Source organism: Vombatus ursinus, unplaced genomic scaffold, assembly GCF_900497805.2.
Source record: "Vombatus ursinus unplaced genomic scaffold, bare-nosed wombat genome assembly UNPS02014900.1, whole genome shotgun sequence".
Taxonomy (NCBI): Eukaryota; Metazoa; Chordata; class Mammalia; order Diprotodontia; family Vombatidae; genus Vombatus; species Vombatus ursinus.
The window spans coordinates 120,452-147,172 of record NW_020954678.1 but is presented as its reverse complement, the minus strand read 5'-3'; the positions used below and the strand labels follow the sequence as shown (position 1 = coordinate 147,172).

Here is a 26,721-nt window from a genome sequence, read left to right as displayed (position 1 = left end):
TAGCCCATCACCGAGCAGGCCTGGCACTTCCCTCTGCTCTGTTGATTATGCCTTGAAGGCATATGACCAGGAGATGAAGGGGATCAACAGAAGAGAAGGATGGAGTCCGAGTCGAGGATATAAAGAAAACACAAAAGGAGAGCACAAGTTGAAGGGATGCACTGACTTGCACAGGCCAGAAGTCTGAAAAACTGCAGGTGGGACTGCAAATATTTTTTGCAGATAGGAAACATGTTTGCCCAGTTAACAGTCATTCCAAGAAAATGAGAACAACATCTGTGAGGCCATATTCCCATCCTCTGTTGCCCAGTTTAATAAAACTCTAGTTTCCTAGAGATTGTTCCTATTTATATGGGCATATTTGGTGCCCACGTCAGCACTTCTGCTTCCTGTCCGAAGTAGACGTTTTGTTGGGGTGTAGAGCGCATGAGGGAAATGAGCGTGTGATTGGCCTGGAAAGATGGGCTGGAGCCAGATTGCAATGGGCTTTAAATGTCAGGAGTTTGTACTTTATTCACTGAAGCTTAAGCCAGGAAATAACATGGTCACAACTGTGGAATATCCATTTGGCAGTGCTATGGAGAATGGGTGACAGAGGAGAGAGTGGATACAGGGAAATCAGTTGTGAGGTAGTCTAATTCAGGAAGAGTTGAGGTGGACCTGAATGAGGGTAGTGTCCCTGGCAGTGGCAAGGGATGACATTGTGGAGGTGATGAGATTTTGCAATTAGATAAACGGGGGAGGGAGAGTGAAGAACTGAAAATGAGTGACTGCTATCTTCAACAGAAATGGCAAGTTTGGAGAATAGGTGTGTTTTAGGGAAAAGATGAGATGTTTTAGACATGAGTGAAATATCTATGAGTATAAATGTCCAGCAGGTAGTTGGAGATCTAAGATTGGAACTCAGAAGTGAGATTAAGGCTATATATGTAGACTTAAGTCAATTATATGGAGATGACAGGTCAACCTGTGGAAGCTGGTAAGATAACCAAAAAAAGAATGTAGAGCGTCTAGGACAGGCCTAGATTCCCCAACCCTATTATTCTAGGAGATAAAGGGGGAACTCTGAAGAAAGCATACCCATCTTTCAGGTGAAAGCTAAGAAATCTGAAATTGTGTACTTCTGATTTTTAAGAGAAAATTCAGAATGTACTTAGTCTGATGGATTTCTCTTTGTAGGTTATATGGAATCTATTGGTACTTAAGACTCACTATCAACCCAAAGTTTTGGATTCACTGTCTAGGCTTCCAAGTCTCTGTGCCAGACTTCCTCAGAAGGGGCTTCTGATGTAAAGTGTTTTGAGAACCTTAGGGTTGAGTTACTTCACCTCAGTGTGGGAGTAAGGCATTTTCCTTCCATTTAATGACCACGTATTTCCTTTCTGGAAAAGGAACAGCTTTATTTCAGAAGGGGCACAAGAGAGGGCAATAACTGTTGAAATATCCACACTGTTCCAAGTTGTCTTGCCAGAGTCAAAGAGGAAATTGGTATAAAGACTAGAAAACTTTGGCTAAGATTTGTTCAGCCCATTGTTTTTCAACCCACCTGAGAAGAGGCAGCTCTCCATAGAAACAGACATTACCAAATCAGGCAGTGCCAGGGCAGTTTGTGCCAGGGATTGATCATTTTCCCCCACATGAGCCTCTCTCTCCCAGACTATTAGCTAATGCTTGGCACTGCTACTACAAAATGAAGCACTTAATATAGTTATCCACAATTCCCATTACAATTTATGCCCAAGGGCCATTCAAAGAATACATTCAAATATAATGCTATTTAAGCCAAAGAAAAACTTTAAAACATTGCATTTGCTCTCTCCTAGGAGTAGGATTAGAATCCACTAAGAGCTGAAGCAACATTAAACCGACCTCCTCCACAGGCTAATTTAGTGAGATTATAAGTAAAGCTATCTAAGGCTGCCTTAATTTTTTTTATACCTTTAGGGTGGGTCCAGTTCCCTAGGCACCACTACAAGTTGGAAGATTCTTTTAGGAAAAGGTCATTTTAAAATTGGAAGTAGTCATCAACTATCTGTAAATGTTGGAAGAAGTATACTTTCTTCTGGTTGGGAGGCATGACGTTTATGCTTCCTGGTTGCAGAGATCTCCTTTTATAAAAGAGGATGTTAATTACTTTGGTGTCTGCTAGCCTGAAGGGAGGGGTATTTCCTTCTAAGGCAGGACTCCAACTTCCTGATGAGATTCCTTTCACTCCGCACAAAAACAAGCTTCACTAGGATCTGATTAAACAGATGGAAGCCCCAGATTATATCTCTTGAACACATTTAATTTTTTGGGGGGTGGGGATATTGTCTAAGAGCCTATCACAACATGTGACAGATGCCAAAGACAGTCATTTGAAAAAAAACATCACATCTTATCAAGATGCCATTTTACTACAGAATTAATTCCAATCAGTTCTAATTGGCTCTGTGTTCCAGAATGAACATCTGCATAGGCTAAACATTTTAAGATCCTTTGGCAAAAGCTTTGCTTTTCCTTAGCTAACAGAAAAGCTGAGATTTGTCCAATATGAGTAAGTGGGACACAGGTTGGAAAGCATCCTGTCTCTATTGGGTTTGTGGGATTTTGTCTTCTCGTTTAAACTGCTGATAATCTGGGGAATTTCTGATCCAGGAGCCAAATGCCTGCTTCTGAAGTGTCTTCCAGGCCTCTTGATAGCCGGCTGCTGCCTCCTTGTATTCCCAGTATGTTTCCAGCTTCTTGACCCTAATGCCAACACACATCCACATGTAAAAGCTGTTCCTGAATATCAATGCACTATTTCAGCCAACACAACCAGCCTAAAACAACTGGACCAAGACAGCAACTCTTACTGATTGGTAAAGGGAGTTTCCCGAGGAGCCCTTTACAGTAACAATGCTAATTACTACTGTAATGACAGATTCTGCTGAAGTAAAATAAATACAGATAGCTGCACCAACTTCTTGGCTAAGTTTTCTCAATGATTTATGATCTAGCCAAGGTGCCGCAGCTCACGGCTCTCCAGCCACCTCGTTTGTGCACTGCCCGCAGAGGACACACATCAGGGCCTTTATCAGACACAATCAGCTCTCCACTCTTTTTTTGGACACCAATTTCTGCAGTGGGGCTGTCATATTTAGGATGCTCAGGTGCAGTTAAATGGTTTGCTGTTTTTCTCAGTGCCTGAACATCTCACCCACTTAGGGAGTGTCTCCCTGTACTAGAGTCTCCTCAAGTTGTACGATGAGGACTTTGGAAATCATCTAAACCAAAACTTACAGCTGTAACATGTTATAATTGTTTATTCATGTTCTTCATCGATCCTAAATTCAACCCCCTTGCTTCCTATCTTGTGATTTGCTGAGACACTTCCCACAGTAGAAACCTTTTTCTGGTAACTAAGCATATAACTCAGTAATTCTATTAACCCCCACCATCCTTTGCCACCCAAGGCACACAGTCTGTAACTTGGGCTGGAAAGCAGTGTGTCCAGTGGGTTTGTGTTAAAACAAATCCAGCTTTGATGCAGTCCATTCTCCTGTACCAACAACACAAGTATCTTAGGAAGCCAATGGCACCTGACACAAGCTACTGGCCACCTGGACATTCTGAATGTGCCACGGCTCTATCTCTTTAGACAACACCCTTTTCAGTGGTAGTTCATCTTTGCGGTTGTCCTGACAGAGCAGTTGTGTTAGGTTCCCTGTGCTTCTGCTCTCCAGAAGCCACTTAATTCCTGTGAGAAAGCAAGACACTTGATGGGAATACAAAAGGAGGAGGGAGGGAGTTCCTAACAGAAAATTGAAGACACCAGGGGCTACAGCTGCTCTGAAAATTTATTTCCACTGTCATTTGACTAAGGTTCAGTAAAAGCTAATTAACAACAGTCTTAGCCAAAATTCTAATCCTGGCTTTGTTTGCCACTCACTGCATGATCCTCTTTGAGTCTTAGAACCAGCCCTCCCGTCAGCCACAAGAAATATCTTCTAAGAAGGAGATGGAGGAAAAAGGGGTCAAAAAAACTGCCTGTCCATAAAGGAAGTTGGGACAATCATCTCTGCAGGAAGCTTTCAGGCACTCAAAACTCGAGTATTAACAGCCCGACAAAAGAGTCTTTCAACAATGACATGGGATTGGTTACCTGAGAGATTCAGGTCGCTTGTTCTCAGAAATACTGCTCACTAGATTCAGGAACATGTTGAAGAGTTCCACCTTACAGACTTTGGATCTGTTTAAGAGAAGGAAGGAGTCAACAATTAACTCACTGAATGTTGAGCACGCCTGCCCAGCACTGTGTTAGGCACATGAGAGGATGTAAAAGACTCATTACTCCTCTAGGGGGCCATGGCTTGTTCTGTGCACCTGAGACTTCCATCTATACATGAAACTATGGGAGAACATGTAGTCAGTGCTGCCGAGTGCATACAAAGGACTGTAAGAATTCATAGAAGGCAAAGAGCATTGTTGACTATGCTAGTGAGAAGGCCTCAGGAAAGAGGCATTTGGGCAGTCTGTAAAGAAAGTAAAGGCTAGAGGCATCACATTTCGGGTATGAAAAGTGGACAGCATTAGCAAAAAAACACCAGGATAGGAATGAGCATGGCATATGTGGCAAATGGCTGTGCTCTCACTGAAGAGACCTGTAACAGGATGTGGCCCTACAGTTCTGTGTTACTCAGGGAGCTGGTCTTCATCATGAGATGGACCCTTTGGGAAATACACCTCCCTAGCCAGACGCGGCCTCTAGCCCGGAAAGCTCATCTAGATGAAAACGAGTCTAGTAACTATTTAGTGTGCTAAGTGCTATTACTGACTCAATGTTATACTTGGGAGAGAAAATGGGAACACTGGAGAAGTGGGAAGTTTAAGTTTCCAAGATCCATTCAACCTCAGTCAACCCAGGTAGACAATTGTGTCCAAGACTTGGGTGTTAATGGGGTTGACTAGGCTGCAGGGCCTTAGAGATTCAGAACTTAGCATGCACGGCCCTTAGTCACGGGAGCCCAGAATGAGCACAGACTAACATGCATGAAGGCCCACTTTTTTGGTGAATTCTGTTATATAGAGGGTGTATAACTTTGTACCTGACAGGCTGTCTATTCCCCTTGTTACTGACCTACATGGATCCCGTGGGCAGGGACTTAGAGAGCTGCTCCTGTCTGTCTCTCTATATGTGTGGCCTTACTGAGTGTGTGTTTCCATATCCTTAGTGAATGTTTATTTGTATTTAGTCAAAGGATAATGTTATATTAGCATTTGCCTCATTGACCCAATCTCTCCAGGCCAGTCTGTACTTGGCCTAACACCACTGTTAAAGTGCTGGGGTGATGACGGATGTGGACACAAAACCAATAAGTAATCTGAGCAGGTGACAAACTGGCTACCTAAAAAGAAAAAACACCACACTGCCTTAGCTCCTTTTCACCACCTGGTACACATCCCTAGAATGGCTGCCGAACCAGTCTTTAGGGCCAGTGGGTACAGGCTGTCTGCTGCTCAGCCCTGGCAGCTGGGCTAGAATCAGAGGTTCTTAACCTGGCACGCCTGAACTTGTTTTTAAAAAGATTTTGGCAACTATTTCAATATAATTGGTTTCTCATGTATTTTATTTTAAACATTTAAAAACATTTTGAGAAGGGGTCCATAACAAAAATGATTACGAGCCTCTGTTTAGAACCTGATTCCGACCAGGCTATTAGTTTGGAAGAGGAAAAAAGGAATTCTTTTCACTAAAACCATAGAGATGTAGAACAGGTTTCTTCAGGCTGGCTAATCAAGCACGTCTGGAAGGAATGCAAACAATACTGTCGTATCGATCCTAAAAACGATTCTGATGAGTCCACGAAACAAGAACAGGAAACCACTGCTAAGCCTAAAAGCCCATTCCCCAAACACTAGTAAACACTCCAAGAACGACCCTCGGAGTCAGTCCAGCTTAGTGAGCTGTTTCTTCTTCAGCCTCTTCAAGGCCTTCTCTAGAATAGACTTGGGCCAAGATGTAATAGCCTCAATATTTAGTAACAAAAACATCAATCAGGAAGAAACAGAAGCATCTAACAAATCACTAACTTGGTGAGCCTTCAAGAAAAGTGGGCCACTGTCACAAGCCCACCACCTCTGAACTGCTTCCAAAACTAACGGCCTAAGTGACTGTGACTTCTCTTTAGCAGAAACTCATTCCTGACTCTAACTTTTTTTGTTTTTTTTAGAACCTTCTTTTCAGAAAAGATCACTGAGGAGTATGTAAAAAAAGGGGCTGGGGATCTATAAAACCCAGGGGAAAAAGTCTGTCTTCTTTTCCTTGCCCTCAGTAGATTCTGGTTTTTTTATGACAGTCATTTCCCTATATATGCTCCACTAACTCACATCCCTCCCCTGATATCAACAACCAGAAATTAAGCAAAACTGACCAAGACAGCAATCACTTCTGACGTCATACCAGAGTTCCTCCTTTCTCTACCAAGATGGTGTGTCACCATTTCTTCTCCAGGGCCAAGAGCAGTCATTACCTTTAAGGTGAGTTCTGCTGCCTTTCAATGTTGCTTTCATTTATATTTCGGAAGTCAGCTTATGTTATTCTGGCTCTGCAGTTGATAATTCTTTCATTGTGTGCCTTGCTTCTCTACATCTGTCACATCTTGTGGTATAACAGTATTACACCACACTCCGATACCAGTTTATCTAGCTGTTCCCCAGTTGATGAAAATCCTGTTTCCATTTTTGGGAGGCTACAGAAAAAATACTGCCACAATTGTTATGGCATGTGTTCTTTCTGACTCTAAGGATATATCCTTCAGTAGGCTCACTGGGTCAAAGGGCATGAACAGTTAAGTGTGATTTCTGGCGTAATTCTAATTTCCCAGAGTAGTCAGAGTATGTATTATTGTTGTGCCTAGCAAGTTGTTGCTAATTTTCCACATTTTCTATGTTCTGTTAGATGTGATGAGCCATTAGGGATAGCCCCTGATTTAGTCTGCCAAATACACTAGGTTATCAGTGAAAATAAACAGAAATGAACTCACCATCGTGCAGACAAGCAGCTTAGTGAAAGACCTGAAGAAAGTTCACAAAGCTCCAGAGATGAGTGTTTCACTCAGGCCCTCATTCTCAGACTGCTAATGCCTTTAGACAGCTCACTGTGTTAAGAGTATCTTGGTGACTGGTGTTTGTATTTTGATTTAATAATCGATGTTCTTAGAACATCATGGAACATTCTGGAGTGTCATGAAATCAGATTAAGACTAAACCAGCACAGCTCACTCAGCTATGCCCTGAGGCTACGAAAGCTCTACTAACTTCATGGTGCTGGGAGGGAGGTGCACAAGGAACTTAACTGCAAACTCCAAGACTCCAAAATCTATTGGTGGACCCCAGTAAGAAGAACGGAGAAAAAATCCACACTGTTAACTGTTAAATGTTAAGAAGTTTAGGAGCAGCTAGGTGGCGCAGTGGATCAAGCACCAACCTGAAGTCAGGAGGACCTGAGTTCAAATCCAGCCTCAGACCAAACACTTGACACTTATTAGCTGTGTGACCATGGGCAAGTCACTTAACCCCAATTGCCTTAAAAAAAAAATTATAGAAGCTTAAAAGAAAATCAAAGTTTCTGATGGAAAAGCCATTTTAAAATGGCTCACAAAAAGAAGGACAACGTCTAGTGGGGAACAGAAGTTGGAATGAAGAACTCTGGCTTCTGGTCTTGACTCTGCCAAGATGAGCAAGAATATCACAGGGATGAAAAGGCTTTTGCTTTCCCAAAGTCTGGAGGACAGGACCAACATCCCAGTGACCCACACAGAAGACGGCTGTTTGTCTTTCTGCCACAGTCAAAAAACTGTTATCCCTGTGCAAATGTGGGCTGTCCTCTCTCCTAGAAGAGAAAGGGACTCAAAGAATGCCTTCCATTCTCCATGTTATCAGGAAAGAAGAAGGGCGTGGATATAAAAATGAAGAAAAAGGAGCTGAAGAGGCAGAGAGGTCTCCTGACCTGCACCAAAAGATCTTTTACTAACAAGGAGACACCAATTGCTGAAATAAAATGGTAAGGACCTGGAGAGTGGGGGTTGGGTGCAGGGTGTGAATACTCAGAATTTGTGATAGAAAAGAGAAAAACTGGGCATTGAGCTCAGATTTTAGAAGAGCAGATTACAGAGGGTTCAAAGAAAGGATGGGTTCATAGGACCTCATGGATTAAAATCTTCCAGGCGAGTGCCCCCAGGAGAGAAGTTCTGAAGACAAAGATAAAAAATTGTTACGAGGATAAGGAGTACTCTGAAGAGGGAATGATGTCGATATCCATGGAACTCACCGGCCAATTTAAATTATAAAAAGGACATATGCAAAGGCAGAAAGCAAGGACAGGGGATAGAGAGTGTGTATAAAAGCATGGCTCGGTCCTGGGGAAACAATATGGTACACTAAAGCTCTCAATGTGGTGATGCTGGGGGACAGAAAAGAACAAAAAAACCCAAAGGCTTTTTTTTTTAAAGCTATAATGAGGCAAAGAGGATGATCAAAGAAAGCACTGCAGAGGGGAGACTACTAATGCACAAAGGAGAGAAGGAAGAAATACTCAACTGTTATTTCGATTCTTTTTTCTCTTCCAAGGAAAATGATCTTTGGCTTAGAAAGGGCAGAACAGAAGTGACCCAAAGGGAACAGTAAGACAGTGAGGGAGGATCTAGCACCAGGCTTGGAAGAACAAGATCCCATAAAGAATCAGGGAGCGTGGCTATTTCTGAGACGGGGAGCATGGAAAATGAGGACCCGAGGAAAGGGAAGAAAGTAGAGTCCAGCAGCTAGCGGCCACTGAACTTCCCTCTGACTCTTAGCACATTCTGGAATGATTATTAAGGGAACGGCCAGCGAACACCCAGAACGGGCACGGCTGATCATGAGCACATCAGGCCAGACTGGTGGTGACAGTGTTACTGGAGTGGTACATCAAGATAAGAGGATGAACACGATTTAACTAGATTTGAGCAAATAATTTAATAAGGTTTATCATATTATCTTTATGGACAAGATGGTAATATATGAGTGAGACAGTAAAGTTAGTTGGATTCAGACTCAACTGACCAGATCCAAAAAATAGTCACTGTTTAACCCCATTTGGGAAAAAAGTCTCTAGTGGAGAACTCCAGGGATTTGTGCTTGACCTTGGGTAGCATTTTACTGAGGACTCTGGTAAAGGTGTAGACTGAATGTTTACCAAATCCATAGGCTAGAACTCAAGATGAATCAATCAAGATGAAATTTAATAGTGATGTCCAGTACTGTAGATTCAGGTTCAGAAAAAGAAACCTTACAGGTCCAAGACGTAGGAGTGTGGCCAGAGAGCAGTTTGTCAGAAAAAGATCTGAGGGTCTTGGTGAATTTACAAGCTTATTAGAATTAACAGTGTGATAGGGGACCCAAAAAAACCTAATGTGATCTTAGGCTACATTTAAGAAGGGCAGTATACAGGACAGGGAGGTGATGAGTCCTTTTTCACTCTGTCCTGTCCAGATCACATCTGAAGTCCTTCCTTGTATATTTTAGGAAGCACAATCATAAGCTGGAGGGAGTCCAAAAGATGGCCACCAGAACGCAGAGGGGCCTCAAGATCATGAGGAAAAGATCAAAGGATGGTGGCACATTTCACCTGAACAAAAAAAGACGGTGGAGTGGAAAAGGAAAATACACAATCTGTCCTTTAAAGGTTTTAGAGGAGGCTCTGTGGGTGAGGGATTAGCCATATTTGCATAGCCCTGAAGGGCAAAATTAGGAGCAAGAGGCAGAGGCTGCAATTAGGGTATAGAGAGACTCAATGTAAAGCAAACCACCCTAACAACAGGCACTCGAGCAACACAGGAGTCTGGGTAAAGCCCACTGCTGCTCACCTACGGGTTGCCCTCCTTCCTCTGATCTGCTGAGAAGCAGTGTCTGGTTCTCTGCCCTGCCCTGACACCCAACAGCCACCAGGCCCTCCCCTCTGGGCTCTCCCATCACAATGCTCACTCCTCTAAAGCAGAGATGACCTTGCTCTTCTATTTATATCTTCCAAGCTCAGCCCAGGGCTTGGCTCCATAGAAACACTTAACAAATGCTTTCTGACCAGTCTCTTCTTTCATTCCCTGCCAGTCCCTCTTCTCTGCTCCTGTAAAAATGAGAGCCCCAAATACAGTGTCCCTCCCCAACCGCCCTGGACAGTGCACCTGGCCTGAAGGCTTCCAACACTCTTCTTCGTAGCTCCTTGCCTGAAACCATTGCAGCTCACATCAACAGGCTGTTCTGGGACTAAGCTCCAACCTATGGCTGTGAGAAGAAACAAATGGCCAAGTCAGTTATGCGCTGTACTAAAGAAAAGATGGATAAGTGTGCAAATTAATGCTGAGTGGGGCGGAGGGGAGTGGGGCAGAGACCGGCAGGGCTCAATAAGGTCATCTAGGCATTCTCCTCCACTACTGTCTTACTCTGACTGAGCTGCTGAAGGTTCTATCAACAGAACACCAGCTCTGGCAGACCCTCTCCCGCCACAAAGGGAGACCGGCTACATTGCGAAAGCTCGTCCCCAAGCTGAGTGTGGATGGGTTTTCTGGCTGCAGCAGGACTGCAATATGTATTGGTGCAATAAGTACACCCAAAAAACCCAACACAGAACCTTGAATGTAGCCAAGAATATAATGAAATCACACTGAAAAATACGTATATTATCATTTCTTGGAATTATGGTATAAAAATGTGGTTAATTGGTGGAAATCTGATTTTTGGTGAGAATAACCATCCACCTTATGCCAGAGGGTATTAGATGGACTGGATGGGGAAATCTGGGGGGAGGTCACTCCTGGGTAAATTCCTCACTCTGAAAACTGGATCTCAAGGTGCTCCAGGGTATTGATGGGAGAAGGCCAGGTCACTCACCAGCCCCACAAGGAACAACTTTCCCTGGGCAGTTAGCTGTCTTTGCCTGGACTGCACAGCGGCTGTGTTCAAACAGCAAATTTGACTGAAGCATTTTCAGCTCTTGGACTTGGAAGCCTCTGGGCAAACTGGACACATGCTGACACCTAGTTGTGGGGAAAAAACTCATTATTTAGAACAAATGGTGCCCTGACACTCACTCCCTCTCTCCCACCATCCTTCACCCCAGACTTCCCAATGACCAAAAACTAAAGGCCAATTCCTTAAGATATGTCCAGAAGCCCCATCTACAGGATCAGACACATTCACTCCAGGCTGAGGAAACCAACAGTTTGGTGTCTCCCTGCCCCCACCTTGGGGAGAAAGCAGTGAGGTGGAGTTTTGTTGGGGATGTGGGTTTTTTTTTTTTTTAAAGTGAGTTTCTTTAGTTTAACCTAGTCAATCTGAAAGTCATGGCTGCAGGAAGAAAGGCTCCCCTGGGACTCTGGGTGGACTTACATATAAAACATGCCCAAATAAAGGTTGGAATCAAAGGATGGCCTCCTATACAAAGTGCAGTTTCACTTTTTCTTGTGTCTTCCCTCTAAATATGCCCCACAGAGAATGATGATGACAATCACAACCGCAGGCCCTCAGAACTAATTTATGCTTATGGCGGTTAAAGTGCACCCCCCCTTCCACCCAGCAGACCCATGGATTCTGTGGCAGTGCCATGGAAACAGCCCCGTACAGATCTCCCAGGGAGGAGGTAACCTGAGCTTGCCACCTGAGAGACAGCATGGTACGTGAGTTCATAGAAGCATACATTAGAATTAGAAAATGGTTTGGGTCTTAGCTCCATCATTGACTAGATGGATGATCTGGGCTGAGTCACGACCTCTCTGAAGCATCAGGACAGCAGCCATTCTCTCACCTGCCAATCACGGCTCTCTTCATGGCCTCAGAACTGTATGGGCATTTTCCAACGACCAGAGCTGCTAGGTAGATGGGCTCCTCTAGGAAGTGCATCAGCAGGGCACCCTGGCACCCAAGCACGTTCCATCTCGCTAGCTTATCACTACAGGACATAGAGCAGGTCCGGTCTCCTCGGCCTGGCTTCACTCGGAGTAATCCCACCTGGTGATATTCGACACCAGGCTTCTGAGCATCTCTGGCTCCCCCTGGCACACATTTTGCTCCAGTTCTATAAATATCCACTACTTTTACACCAACTGGGACAGTCCCCTGAGTAGCTGCTGGTCCATTTGCTGGAGGGCTGGAATTGCTGGAATCTGGGGGTATTTGTAAGCTTCCTTCTTTCCCAGTAGAGTAATGCACGGCTATATCACTGGGGATCTCCTTGGGAAGATCCCTGGGTTCTGTCCTCATCCTCTTGGTTATAAGGTGGGCAGAGATTTCTTCACATTTCCTTTTATTATCCAGTACCATAGGGTCACTAATGGCATCTGCTGACCGGCTGACTGGACAACAAGGCTGGTCTTCAAGCTCTAGCATCGGGATGATGGAGGCATCCCCACCTGCAGGAGAAAATATTTCCTAAGTCAAAGACCATTTTTACAGTCCTGACCACCTGAGAGGAGATTAGCAACATTCTGGCCACTTTACAGTCTCAGAAATTACGCCAAGAAAAGAATGATGATAACCAGTTGTGAGCAAGATAACCTCTTTAAATAACCAATGTTTTGTTTCTAAACTGCCTTCCTAAAGAAACCTGAAATGAGTTCACACACTTCCAATTCTGAGTGTGGCAAGGGAGAGAGGGATTACTTTTTTGTTTCAGACATAACAACCAAGGCAGAGAACAAACATGTTTCAGGTGAAAAGTCACCAGGGGTCAAGTATCTAGTCTGAGCCTGGATTTGAACTCAGGTCCTCCTGACTCCAGGGCTGGTGCTCTATCCACCGCACCACCTAGGTGCCCCAACAATTTTTTTAAGAAAAGAAAAAAAAGAGAAAACCAAATCACATGTTGAACAAATATGTTTGAAAACATATGTAGTGTCTCAGTCACACCTGTGGATCTCCCACCTCTCCAAAGATGTTGCCCAAGTGATCCTTAAAATTTAATATTGTCTCTACTCCAGATGAAGAAAATCCAATGCCAGACTGGAACGTTTGTTCCCTACTGGCCAGCTTTGATCTGCCCTCAATTACACTGCCCCTTCAGTACACGCCTCAGTGAGCTACAAAGAGTATAAGTCATATGGATAGGTAAAACGTTATCAGAACAGACTTTATTTTTCCCAGTCTTTGGCTGTATCAAACGCTGCTTGAAATAACAAATCTGGCAGCTGACATTCGCCTAACACTGCCTCGTTTACAAAGTGCTTTACAGGTTTTCTTTTGTTTCATCTTCACAGCAGCCCCATGAGGGAGAGACTGTGAAAGAACAGCCAACATGAAGGCACTAACTCTTGCAGAGGGAATGTGACTTGCCCAGGGTCAAACACAAGCAGAGGCATGGGCATCTGACAAGGCCTTCTGGTTCCAAGTACAGCATTCTTTCCATTGTATTTCTTTGCCACACATAATGGAGAGTCATCCACTAGGCCAGAGCTTGAGAATCTTCTGCTTACAGGACTCTCTCTTATAATGGCCGCATTTCAGGCCATTTTAAGAATACTGTGGTAGAAAAGTATATCTGACTTTGACTTGGAAGACCTGGGTTCAAGTCCAGCTTGAAGTACCTGAATCAGCTCTATTACTTACTAGCTGTATCCACATGAGCAAGTCTTTCACTTTTGGGAGCCTCAGTTTCCCCTTCTGATCATTCTACTTGTGACGACCAAACGAGAGAATGAATCTGCAAGACTTCTGTAACTATAGAGCCAGTATTAAAATGGGTTTTGTTCTTGATGACTTTTTTCCTTAAGGAAATGAATATTTTCTTTCTGAATCTTCCGATGGTTTTATTTCTCCATAATCCTATTAAGGTACCGACAATCCTGCCTAGATAAACACACTAATAAGAATGCTGACATTAGACAGACACAACCACATCGGTGGGAAGATCAATGTAGAGACAATGTAGAGACATTACAGGATACTGTAAAAGGCACAGTAATACTGTAGCTTTTACTTACTCAGAAATCAATGGAAAACTGTTTACATCACTAAGACAAGAAAATGGGGACTATCATAAACACAAAGGCTCAATTATACTCACATGGAGTGTGGCTAGAAAAAAACACAAAATGAAAGTCTGGTTTGAGTTTCCACATCCCTGTCTTGGTTCCCGGCATAAAGATGCTGTCCTCCTGCAGGCTGACTGCAGTCTTGAGCTGATGGAACAGGTACCTGCCAGGTAACAAGGATTAGCATAAATGAGAAACTGGCAAAATATGGCTGGGCACTCCCTCAGGAAGGAGCTGCTACCCAGAAGGACTGAGCTCAGAACAGTGGTCAGGTACAGAAAGATAATCCATGCTGCCCTTTTATCTCCAAACCTCTCCTACCTCAAGAGTCAAGGTGATTTTTTAAAAACAAATGTTAAAAAAAAAATTGTTTTCACATGCAACTGGGAAATAATATATACAGGAAATGGGGTATAGAAATCTATCCTGCCCTACCGGAAAATTGAAGGGGAAAGGGATAAGAGAAAGGGGGAGATAGAAGGGAGGGCAAATTAGTGGAAGGGGTATTCAGAATGCATGCCATCTTGGGGTAGGGGGAGGGATGAGATGGGGAGAAAATTTGGAACTCAAAATCTTGTGGAAGTGAATGTTGAAAGCTAAAAACAAACAAACAAAAAAAAAAGAGTCAAGGTGATTGATTTCTTTTAGGATACTGGTCCTTACTGCATAACCACCATTATCTGTGGCACCAGGGCAATTACTGGGTAGTCTCTCTCTATGCAGAGCCTGGTCTAACTTAGCTTTTTAAGCTGGACAGCTATAATATGCTAATGGAAACTCTAAGTTAAATCAGGGCCCCGTGCCAAAGGATTCCCGACTTCACTTAAGCTAACAGTATTGTGAACATATGAAAAACAATAGTGCACCAACCAATATTATTTGAGCAGGTGATGCCTCAGTGAATGAGTAGGGCTTGGTCGCTGCAGAAGTTATTTTTAAAAATCTACCTGGTAGGTAGGAATTAATGAACAAGCATTTATTAAGCACTTACAATGTGCCAGACACAGTGAGATACAAAGAAAAAGCAAAAAATGATCCCTGTTCTAGGGGGGATTAAAAGTATCTAAATTAGACCAGAAAATGTAAATACAGAGTAGTGGCAAAGGAACAATGGAGTTCCCAGAGAGCGTGGGAATCGGCATCATCTATTAGAGCAATCATTGTTATTGTACCTAGTGACTAAAGAGAAAGAGGAGCTAGAATTCTTTTTTGGGGGGGTGGGGTGGGGGGGGAGAACAATCAGGGTGAAATGACTTGCTCAGGGGCCACACAGCTAGCAAGTGTCTGAGGCCAGATTTAAACTCAGGTCCTCATGACTCCAGGGCCAGAGCTCTATCCACTACACCACCTAGCTGCCTCGAGGAGCTATATTTCTAAGCAGAAGCCCGATTGAGGGCAGGGAATCTTAACATTTTTGTGTGTATCACAGACCCCTTGGTCAGTATGGCAAATATTATGGACCCCTTCTCAGAATCAAGTTTCTTAAAAAAAACCTTGTAATTGTAGGAAATGCTAAATTTCAGATAAAGGTTGATGAAAATAAAGAAGTAATCTTTTCCTATCCAAGTTCACAGATTCCCGGAAATCTATTTACTGACCCTTTGGGGGCCCATGGACCCCAGGTACTATACTATTTTTTTTTTTTAAATTTTTTTCCCCTCAGGTACTATTCTTAAGAACTGCTAGTCAGTGGTAAGGGAAAGTCCACACCACTGCCAAGTTTGCTGAGCAAGAATTTCCTTAAAACTTTTTTAGGTGTTTTGTTTCTTCTTTCTGGTGGTTCCAGTTCTTACCTACAACATCACTAACGTGAAAATATGTTTAATAGGAACATATATGTATAGCCGATATCAGACTGCACACTGTGTTGAGGAGGGGGAGAAAAATTTAAAACTCAAAAATTTATGGAAGTGATTGTTGATCATTCAAAATAAATTAATTAAAAATTAAAAAAAACTTTTTTTAGTTATAAGGAATGTGGTAGAAAGCATTAAAATAGTTTTAAGAGAAAATTTCTAATACTTCACCTCTGGAAATTCCTCTTGGCTATGACCTCAGCATGACTGTCATTAAGGATGTCTCCTGTGGCAAAAATAAGAAACCCTGTGAAATCATACAGAACTTGAGGAGGGTTCCCCCACACCTCCAAGTGCCACATGACTTTTCTGCCTTTATCCCCAGAAACAGAAAGATACTTCCCCTACCACTTTGGACAAACCATGCTAACTTTCTTGATACTTTACAACCACTCAGAATGATACATTAATAGCAAATCTTTAACCTAAAGGGCTCAGCCTCCGATCTGCAGCATATCGGATGATTCTTTTGCTTACAATAAGCTCATGTCTAGGGACTAAAAATGTTTTCCTACCTGCAGTGAGAGCTGTTGACACACGGGAGTAAGGCTCTCTTCAGCAACCTAACATACCCATGGCTGCCCACTGCCTCTGGTGTGACCATTGTCCTATCAGGAAGAACAGCTTTCTTTTAACCACTATAACCTGGAATGGCCCTGATGCTTTCTGCTCCACGTGTGATAGTGAGAGCCCCAGGGGCACAGACTTAAAAGAACTAAGGTTACAGACAAGTTTAATAGCCGAAATACCCATGGAAATTTTCACACTGATGTCCCCCCAACCTGTGTCTGAATTCTGGTTGTTTTCCTTGAAACAGAGAAGTATAAAAATGCTATAAAGCTACATTTTCCTCATTCCATTCTACAGAGTGCCAGACACAATGCAAAATTGATGAAAGGAAATCTCTGGTATATGTAAATATCAGATGGATGTTATTAGTTTAACCCCCTCCTTCTGAAATTAATTGTTTCTCACTAAATGGCTTTTCATCCCTTCCTGTGCTTAAACAATAACTAAGCACTGGATGCCCCACTAACTTCAGCTGGCAACAGCCCCATCTCTTGCTAGGAACACAAAAGAAAGAAAGCTCAGCATCGACATTAGTTTCAAAGGTGTCAGAATCTACAGCTCCCACCCCTGCTTACCACTTTTTCTCATTTTGGACAGGCCAATGCATTTCGTTCCTGTTCCCATGGAGACAACTTCCTTAGTTACTGGGAAAAACAAATTATCAAATGAGTTCCCATTATTTAAATGTTCCCCAGGTTTAATGAGTCAGGTCACTTAGCAGCCTATTGCCATGAAAAGATTCCTATAACTAACAGTACATCTGGTACAAACCAACCAGTAGGATCCTAGGAAAGGCGAGGGGATTGTCACTTATCCCAGAGCATTGTGAGACTTACAGAATGGAGAAGCTGAAAAGACTTAGTGAGTAATCCCTTACTCCAGGGATGGGGAACCCGCGCCCTCGAGGCCACATGTGGCCCTCTAGGTCCTCAAGCATGTCCCTTTGACTTCCCGAAGTCTGGATTCAGTCAAAGGGCCGAAGGTTGCCTACCCCTACCCTACTCCAACCCCTTCATTTTGCAGATGGAGAATCTAAGGTCCCAGAAAGTTAAGTACTTGCCCATAGACAAACATCCAGAAGATCTCCTAATCCTCCCATGATTCATTCCAGTGCCCCACCCTGACTCCTCAAGTCCAATGAGGGGACAAACATTTAGGGATTATATACCACATGATAATTTTGTTTATAAGACTACTGCACCCTGGCATTCTTATACAGCCGCAATTTAAAGCATTGTCAGAACTTATCCTGTATTTACCTGTCAGTAACACTGGGTCCTCGTAGGGGAATAGAAGTAAGCTCTTTGAGGGCAGGGGCCACCTCACGTTTAGCTCTGAATTCTCAGGGTCTGGCACACAGCTGCAGCCTTAATAAAAGCTTGTTGATGGCTTATTAGGTGTTGTGGAAGAAGACAAAAAGTTTTACCTGGTAAGGATTTGTCACTGGGGTCATGAGAGCCTTCTGCTGCAGAATTCACCTTAACCACAGCTGCCAGCAAGGTCCATTCTCGGTCTGGTTCAGGCTTTCCCTGCTTGGGCAGCCTAGTGCTGTAGTGAGTGTAGCACAGATGGGCAATTTCATCTGCAGTCCACATGATCTGAGCAGAAGCCCTGACACCAACCTGGATCAGATCTGCTAGGTCATCCTGGAAAATGGAAAATAGAGAAGAAAGGAGTAAGGACAAGTACCTAGATACTTCCAGCAGAAATTTGTGCAGTCAGCTCCAACCAAAACAGTCTTCCTTTTCTGTCACACTGTACCTACATATATGGATCTTTCAAACACAAGGCTCCCACAACACTCCCACGGCAGACAAATCAAATTAAAATGTAATTGGTAAATAGTTAACAAAATAAATAAAAATAAAACAATAAAACATAGATCCTGTAAATACGTGGCTTTTGAAGTCAATATGCAGCCCCAGTGGATCCTCATGGATGGTTTAGTGGCTTTCTATTTGAGCTTGACACCACAGATAAACACCATTATTCCACAAAACTGGTACTCCTATTGGCAGACAACACTTAAAGAAATGCCATAGATGGCAAAAATCACATTGTCTCACGAGCAGGACCTGTTGATTTAAACTATTCTACCTTGGTCATGAACTTATATTTACATCAGTTTTCAGTTTACAAAGTGCTCTCCCCATAAGACAGAGATAGATTAGATAATATATCAAATACTACCCCCATTTTACAGATGAAGAAACAGGGACTCAGAGATTGTGACCCTTCCCCCTTTCTTCAGTATTGGCAACAAAAGAGTAACCTAAAGAGCTCACCATCTACCTCACAGGGCTGTTGTAAGGCTCAGATGAGGCAATATAGGGAAAGGGTTTTGTATACTCTAAAGCACTATTTCACTGACAGGTTAAGGATGTTATTTTTCAAAACTGGAGCCTCCTGAGTTTTTTGGAGCAAAGGGCAGAAGTGGGGGAAGCCAAAACTAGCAACTCCACCAATTACTCACAGCTCTATACAACCTAACTAGTTATGATGGGAAACAACACATCGACCTGTAAGGAAATCACAGGACATAGCATCGAAGAGCTGTGTCCCTGGATGTAATATAGGAAGGGATCCCTAGATTAAGCTGAGTCTCCCTGGAATTAGATTCAGAAACTAAAGTCCAGTTAATCAAGTACCTGTTGACTGGAAAGGGTAATGTGCTTCACTCCAAAGAACCATACATCATCATCCTCCAGGCTTCTATTTCTGGAGTCACGATGCACAACGGGCATTTCTTTGTGAATACCACTCAATTCAATTAAGTAAACATTGCTTACCACCTACAGTATAGGCATCCAGACGAAAGACAAGAAGACAATCTGGGTGACTGGGTCTATTACTGCATCTTTTAGTGTCCCAAGCAACTCTTTTAAAGACTCTAAATTTCGGAGGAGTCACTGCGCGGACGGAGGAAGATTGCCTGTTAATCTCTACATCCCAATGAAAGCACACTTTCAGATCCAAACTCAAATCTGCACAATCCCAACTAAAATCTCACTTCTACAGGAAGCCTTCTCCAAACCCTCTTAATTCCAGTGCCTTTCCTTATTTCCTCTTATCCTGCATATTGCTCACTTTGTAGATATTTCTTTGCATCTTGTCTCCCCCATTAGACTGTAAGTTCTCTGAGGGAAGAGACTGTCTTTTGCCTCTTTTTGTATCTCTGTTGCTTAGCACAGTGCCTGGTACATGATAGGTGCATAATAAATGTGTGATTAATTGATCATGCCTCTCTATGGGGCAACTGTGCTAGGGACTACGTAAAGATGAAAAACAATATAATCTCTACCCTTAAGGAGCTTGCAGTGTAATAGGGGTAACAAGGCACATATATAACCATGTCACAAGGTACAACTGGGATAAAGGCAAAAGAGATGGTCTAGACCAAGGGTGGGGAACCTTCAGCCTCCTTTTATTAAGGGGATTTGCTCTGTGAAGTTTGGATTCAGTCAAAGGGCTACACTTGAGGACCTAGAGGGCCACATGTGGCTTTGAAGCCGAAGGTTCCCCACTTTTGCTCTAGACATATAACATCTCCCAATGTACCAACTCAATAGTTTTGAAACAATACCAGATTTAAAATTCTGGAACTGGGGGCAGCTAGGCGGCGCAGTGGATAAAGCACTGGCCCTGAAGTCAGGAGGACCTGAGTTCAAATCTGGACTTAGACACAAGATACTCATTAGCTGTGTAATCCTGGGCAAGTCACTTAACCCTGATTGTCTGGGGTGTGAGGAACAAACATACAATTCTGGAGTTTACCATTCTTCTTAGACTTCGAACACTGGCCTCAATATGTCCCTCTCCCTCGACCTCCATTACACTGATAAACTTTTTGTGAACTTAGTTGTTTGGGAAAGAAATGAAGTTTAAGATTAGTTCCTTAGCTAATAAAAATTATTACTTAATTTCACTTAGGTATTGTTCTCTTTTAATTTAGGGATTGGGAATTTATTGCTGGATGAGACTTTAAGAGTTCATTTAACTATGCCCAAAGGCTATAAAACTGTGTATATTCTTTCACCAAAATCACTGTATGCCAAAGAGATCAAAGAAAAAGGCCCTATTTGTAGAAGGTATTTGTGGTGGCTCTTTTTGTGGTGGCAATGAATTGGAAACCGAGGGGATGCCCATCAATTGAGGAATGGCCAGCCAAGTTATAGTATATGATTGTGATGGAATACTACTGTACTGTAAGAAATGATGGGCAAGTTAGTTTCAGAAAAGCCTGGGAAGACTTATGTGAATTGATGAAAAGTGAAGTGAGAACCAGAATACCGTACACAGCAACAGCAATATTTTAAGGATGATCAAGCCTATGAAAGACTGAGCTGCTCTCATAGACAGTGATCCAAATCAGTTCCAAAGGACCCAAGATGAAAAATGTTATCCACCTCCAGAGAGAGAAGTGAGGAATTCTGAGTGCTGATTAAAGCAAATTAAAAAAAATTTTTTTTCTTGTTTTTTTCCTTTTTTTTTTTTTGCAACACGGCTAATATGGAAACATGTTTTGCATTGCCTTCAGGTGTATAATTGATATAAAACTGCTTACCTTCTTAAGGAGCGGGTAGGTGTGGAAGAGGGAGAGAATTTGGAACTCAAAATTTTTAAAATAACTTAAAATTTTTTTAACACATACTTGGGAAATATTTAATGAAAAAAAATAGTTTTTATAAGTTCATAGAATCTAAACCTTGTTTTACAAAACCCACAGATTTTAGTGATTTACCAAAGGTTCCACACAGAACCTCAGAATTGGAAACTGGCCCTCAGGGGTCTAGTCTCAGTAACTCAGCAGGAATCCCCTCTTCAATTCTCCCTGGGTAAGTGGTCATCGGGATTGCATTTGAAGATGTCCAGGGATGGGGAGTTCACTATCTTTCGGGGTAACTCATTCCATTTTTGGATAGCATTAACTGTCAGGAAATTGTTTACATATACAACCTAAATCTCTCGACAATTATGACCCTCAGCTTTTACCTCTGCCCTCCAGGGCCACACAGAACGAAAATCTATGAAAACCTTTTCTCACTCTGCCACCCAGTCCAACCCAAATGGATACACACACACACACACACACACACCATCTTTGTTTTTCAAAATGCTTTACACACATCATGTCATTTGAGCTTCACAACTCAATGATTTTATTATCCCCATTTTACAGATAAGAAAACTAATAGGCTGTGACTTGGCAACGAGCCCCCGGCTATAGTAAGTCTCAAGAGCTGGGTCTGAACCCCGGAATTCCCGGCTCTAAGTCCAGCATTCAATTCAGTAAAAACGTTCCCTAAGCAATGAGCCAGGCCTGGAAAGGGCTTTTTCCAAGCCGGCCCTTGGGCGCTCCCTTTAGCTGGAAGGGCTGCGCCCTAGCCCGCCTGGCTCGCAGGCTCAGGGTCAGAGAAGGCGCGAACCGGGAGGACCCGGACCCACGCGGCCCAGTCCCCGAGGATCGAGGAAGGACGCGCTTCCCGCGTGCCGGGAACCCCGATAAGCTCCAGGGAGGGAGCTCGCGGCCTACACGCGTCCGGGGACAGCAGGGGCCGGGCAAAGCCACCCGCGCTCCTCATCCAACGCGAGCAGCCCAGACTCTGGCCCCGGCCTCATCCCTCCTCGCCTCCCGAGCCCGGGCCACCACGACCAATCCTGGCCCGGCTCCGCTCACCTCTGACCCGTCGGACCTGGCGCCGGAACTGAGAAGTCAGCCAACTGAGCGGATGGGACGTCAGGCAGCCTTTCGGGGCGCAAAGCACGCTGGGATATGTAGTATTCATGGTCCTACCACAGTAAGAGCTCGTGTCCTGGACCTCAGGGTAACCCGCCACAACGAATGCGCATGCGGAAAAAGGCGGGCACGTTTCAGGATGAAGAAATGCCAAGGCAATCTCTTCGGACGTCTTTTCTGCGGCGGACTAGACAAGCTGCTTTCCTTCCGAAGTGGGGTGGAGTGGGGCGGGACTGTACGCGCGACACATTTAAGTTTAATCTGATTTAAACATTAATAGCGGAGCAGTGTTTTGCATGACTTCACATGTATAATAGGAATTATACTGCTGGCCTCGATGGGTGGGGGAGGGGCCGGAAGGAATTTGGGACTCAAAAATATTTTAAAAGTTTAATCTGCATCATTAGCATTTTCTCCCATCACTTTATTAAGTCTAGAAACCAACAAAATAAGGAATCACGTCCTGGTTTACAGACTCTAGTTGGTAGTAAATGGCAGAAGTAATCCGGACCATTTTTCTGCCTCAGTTTCTCCTGCTGTCTAAGGTCACTTTCAGCTACAAGTGCTAGGCTTCAGCCTGTCCCTAGAATGTCTTTGTTAAAGGACTTAAGTCACCCAGCAAATTTGGGAGAGACAAGCATGGGAATCAGTAGCCATTGCTTCCCCTTTCCCTCCAAGCTCAGAGGAAGAGACTTAACTTTTTTTGCCATTCAGGGGCAGTTTTGGGTGGTGTGTCTCCTCTTCGATCCATCTTCTACAAGGATAGGCCTGCTGATGTCATGCCCCTGCTCAACAAGCTCTATATTTATTGACTCTTGGAAAACGTTGGCCATTAAAAGACCTTTCCTCCAGCCCATTTTATGTATGTTTATTGCACAGAATTCGATTCATACATTCCAGCATCCTAGAGTTCTTCATTTCTGCCCCGATGTTTCCTGTATGCATCATCCAAGCTCCCGTGATTCTTGGAATGTACTCCCTCCTCACATCCACCTCAGAAACCTTAGCTTCCTTTGAGGACCATCTGGAGTCCAACGTCTCCCCCTCTTTCCCTGCACCCCCCAGGAAATTAGATTTAGGTGGTTTTGGATTGCTCCTGGAAGGGAAGGACTCTGACTTTTGTCTGTATCCCTAGACCCAGTACCTCAGAGGCTATTTGTAGAATGAATGGGGAATACAAAGAACACAGGATCTGAAAGTTGAGAAGAGCTAAAAGACTGCCCTTCACAACATCCAAAAGAGGTGTCATTCCACCTTGGCTAGAAGACCCCCTTGGAGGAGCAGGAGGTGGCCGTTCTACGTTGAGACAGTGCACGTTGTGGAGAATCCTGGTTTTCCTGACGTCAAACTTATATTTGCTTCTGGGCAACTTCTACCTGCTGTTTTTGGGTCTACCTTTTTTTTACAGAGGGGCCCTTCAGAGACCTGTAGACAGCCTGACGTGGCCTCCAGGCTTTTCTCTTCCAGACTTAGCAGTGCCAGTTCTTTCTGCAAACACCTGTTAAACAGTTTGTAAGGTGACGTGGATGCAAGGCCTGCAGTTAATTCTCTTCAGATCATCAGTGTTCTTAACCTGTGGTCTCCACACGTGGTCTCCCTAGGTTGGAGGGACTTATTTTCAAAAGCCATACCTCTCTTAATGGAGCCTAGGATCACGTTTGTGGGGGAGGTATGCCAAAGCAGGGCTGCTTTGTATTGAGTTGGTTGTCTCTAAAATCCCCTGTTTAGGAAACTTGAAAATGACCTTTGGAACCCAAGTGACCTTTTACATTTATCACTAGTGAATTTCATCTTATATGCAGCCCCCTGCTCTGGCAGTTCAACATCTTTCCACTGGGTCTGTGTCATCCAGTGTTTGCAAAGGTGATCAACCTGCCAGCTCAGCCTTCATCCAAGTCAATAATAAAAATGTTAAACAGCATACATTAAAAGTTCATGCCCTCAAGGAACAGTAAAGAGATATAATACCAAGCAGAAAGGGCTCTGCAGAAGGTTCTAAGAAAATTTCAAATGACAATCTATACATCTTCCCTCCATTTCTTCAGAATCCCTGACCTGTGCTAACTTCTGGTCACCACTCTCCTACCAAAACAATCTGAGGGAATTTTAGAGGGGTCCAAGGAAAAAGCAACAACTGCATTACGGCTATAGCCCCTCATTAAAAAAAAAAAAAAAAAAAAGGATTTTTCTTGGGCTTCTTCGGGACTCAAGGCCACAGGGGTTCATCAGAATTTCCCTTTCCACAGGAAACCCTTTCCAAGAGCCCTATAAGTCTTGCCCAGCCTGTGTCCTAATTTACTTTGGTTGAAAAAGAAGGTTAGAAGCCCATTCCAAAGTAGTAGACATATATATTAGTTTACCTGAACTGCTGGTATTCCAAGACTTAAGAAATAAGTGAAGTAAAGCAGGAAAAGAGAAAAATGGTTTATTTGGTGGTGAGAAGTAGAAAGCACCCCTGGCCACACTGCCTTAGGTGAGAGACATCCATAGGACTGAATTCTGGTCACTCACATCAATCCTACTGTCCCTGAATCCCTCGTGCACATCAGAAGAGGCTGAACTCCTCTCCTCTAGTTGGAGGCAGCAGCCACTGTGCCTTCAGGCAGGCCAGCATGTGGTGGGCTCTCCTTCTTCTCTTCAGGTTTCATGGCAGGAAACAGAAGGACCTCCTGGAGAGAAAAACATCGTCAAGTGAGGGCAAGGCTCCCTCTGAATGCTCCTGCTGACACTGCCCTGCCCTACCCTAGCCCAGCCCAGCCCCTCTCCGTGGCCTCGGTCAGGAGGCAGGTGCCTGGTGCACAGATCTGGCCAGGAGAAGAAATCAGCCAGCTCCTTTCCCCCTTCAGTCCTAATTAGAGGAGACCAACCACCTCACAAAGAGGAAGCACAAGGCTGGCTCTTCTCCCTGGATTTACACTTTACCTTTCTATAGCTAGGGGCAAATAGCATTTAGGTTTGTTTGTTTATTGTGCTTTGGGATCAGCATGTCTTCAGCACAGATGGGCCTGTCGCCATTTACCTTGATATTGTTAGAGTCAGTAAGAAACATAGTGAGCCTGTCGATGCCCATCCCCCAGCCGGCTGTCGGCGGGAGTCCATACTCCAGGGCGGTACAGAAATTGTCATCGATGACCATGGCTTCATCGTCCCCTGCAGCCTTGGCCTGGAGGAGAGAGACAGACGCAAGGGCACGCTGAACACCTGCAGTGACTGGACGCCGGCAGTCCACTGACTTGCAGTGCCCACACTGCACTGTAGATCAAACTCTACAATGTGCAGATGATGCCAGATTCCCTTCCAGAAGAGGAAGAAAGCCATTTCAGAACAAAGGCACGTTTCTCAGTAAATAAAACCATATCCATGCCTCAGAGAGCACAGATCTGAGTCCAGCCATGCTAGACCGGTCAGCCCACTTCTAGGTAAGTCGGCCGGGGTCTGGATTTCCAGATGGGCTTCCCTTTAAAATGGCCTCAGTGTAATCCTCTCCTTTTTACACAAGGTCACAGACGGGACGAGATTTAAGCCCGTGTTTCTGGATTCTGTGTATGGTGCTGCATAGTACTTTGTTCTATAAACCACGGGTTGGACTCCTGCTCATTCATCCCTACCTTGGCCTGCTCTTCAAAAAGCTGCCGCTGCCGCACAGGGTCGTTCAGCTCTGTGTAGGCGTTGCAGATTTCCTTCTTCATCACAAAGAGCTCAAAGCGCTCAGTAAGGCCGTTCTTGGAACGATGCCTGCACAATGGAAGCCAAAAGACAGCAGTCAGCCAACTGGGCACCAGGTGCCTCGGGAGCACCAATAGGTGGTTTACTTAAGAAGTTCACAGAATCACAGATTTAGAGACAGAGAGGAGGGATCTCAGGGTTCTCCAGTTCATCCCACTTCTTTCAATTTTTGGATCCAGAGTTTTCCCACTATACTATGATGGGGCAAAGCCCATCAGTCACCTAACAATAGATACTTTAAGCACTGGTGATAGATCCTTTCAAGGTCACAAACCAGAACTCAGATATGTGCAAAGACTAGGCACTATGCCTTTCAGTAAACCCATAACATACAGTAAAGAGACACCAAAGAGCTAATCCTCTCCTGGGGAGCCATGCTGTATCTTACCACTTGGCCAGTGGGCTCATTATCTGTGGGTGGTCACAGATGAAGGTGGGGTTGATGCAGGTCACTTCCAGGAACTCACCTACAAGCTGAACAATAAAGGACACATTGCTAGAGAACAAGTTAGAATAACGCTTTCCTAGTCCCAATCCTAAGTCCCCACCCAAAGGAAGGTTACAACAGGCTTCTGAACATGGGGCTCATCCTTTTCCTAGCTATCTAGCTTGACTCCTCTGAAGATGTGTGAGCTGGATTCTCCTCACTGTGGGCTGCAGTCTTCACAGGGAGCAGAAGGAGCCATCCATTCCTGGATGAGAGGGACCAGAACCCAAAGCCACGCATGATCACTTACCTTGTCAAGAAGCCTGGCTGTAGTTCGGGGAGCGGGACACTCTACACCTCTCTCCACACAGATGTCATCAAGAA

The 26,721-nt window shown here is 44.0% G+C and overlaps 2 protein-coding genes across 3 annotated transcripts in view; both read right to left on the bottom strand.

The window, feature by feature from the left end:
• Positions 1-1,379: 1,379 nt before the first annotated feature.
• Positions 1,380-22,206, bottom strand: ADAT1 (adenosine deaminase tRNA specific 1). Of its 2 annotated transcripts, XM_027843225.1 has the most exons (10): positions 22,125-22,206; positions 17,874-18,093; positions 17,023-17,091; positions 16,049-16,103; positions 14,054-14,184; positions 11,801-12,404; positions 10,888-11,033; positions 10,182-10,281; positions 4,127-4,213; positions 1,380-2,730 (listed from the first exon to the last, which is right to left on the bottom strand). In XM_027843225.1, exons 2-10 carry the CDS (start codon positions 18,040-18,042, stop codon positions 2,571-2,573), a joined length of 1,521 nt encoding a protein of 506 aa, XP_027699026.1. In that variant the 5' UTR covers positions 18,043-18,093; positions 22,125-22,206; the 3' UTR covers positions 1,380-2,570. The 2 variants fall into 2 exon arrangements, with proteins under 2 accessions (XP_027699026.1, XP_027699027.1); XM_027843226.1 differs by lacking the exons at positions 17,874-18,093; positions 22,125-22,206 and adding an exon at positions 16,393-16,485.
• Positions 22,207-24,589: 2,383 nt separating this feature from the next.
• Positions 24,590-26,721, bottom strand: part of KARS (lysyl-tRNA synthetase) — an 18,569-nt gene continuing 16,437 nt past the window's right edge. Inside the window, exons 8-12 of the mRNA XM_027843266.1 lie at positions 26,648-26,721; positions 26,299-26,384; positions 25,793-25,919; positions 25,204-25,347; positions 24,590-24,853 (exon numbers count right to left, since the gene is read on the bottom strand). The exon at positions 26,648-26,721 is cut by the window's right edge and continues 52 nt beyond it. Coding sequence (XP_027699067.1) covers positions 24,755-24,853; positions 25,204-25,347; positions 25,793-25,919; positions 26,299-26,384; positions 26,648-26,721 — 530 coding nt within the window. The 3' untranslated portion in view covers positions 24,590-24,754. The remainder of the gene's footprint in view (positions 24,854-25,203; positions 25,348-25,792; positions 25,920-26,298; positions 26,385-26,647) is intronic.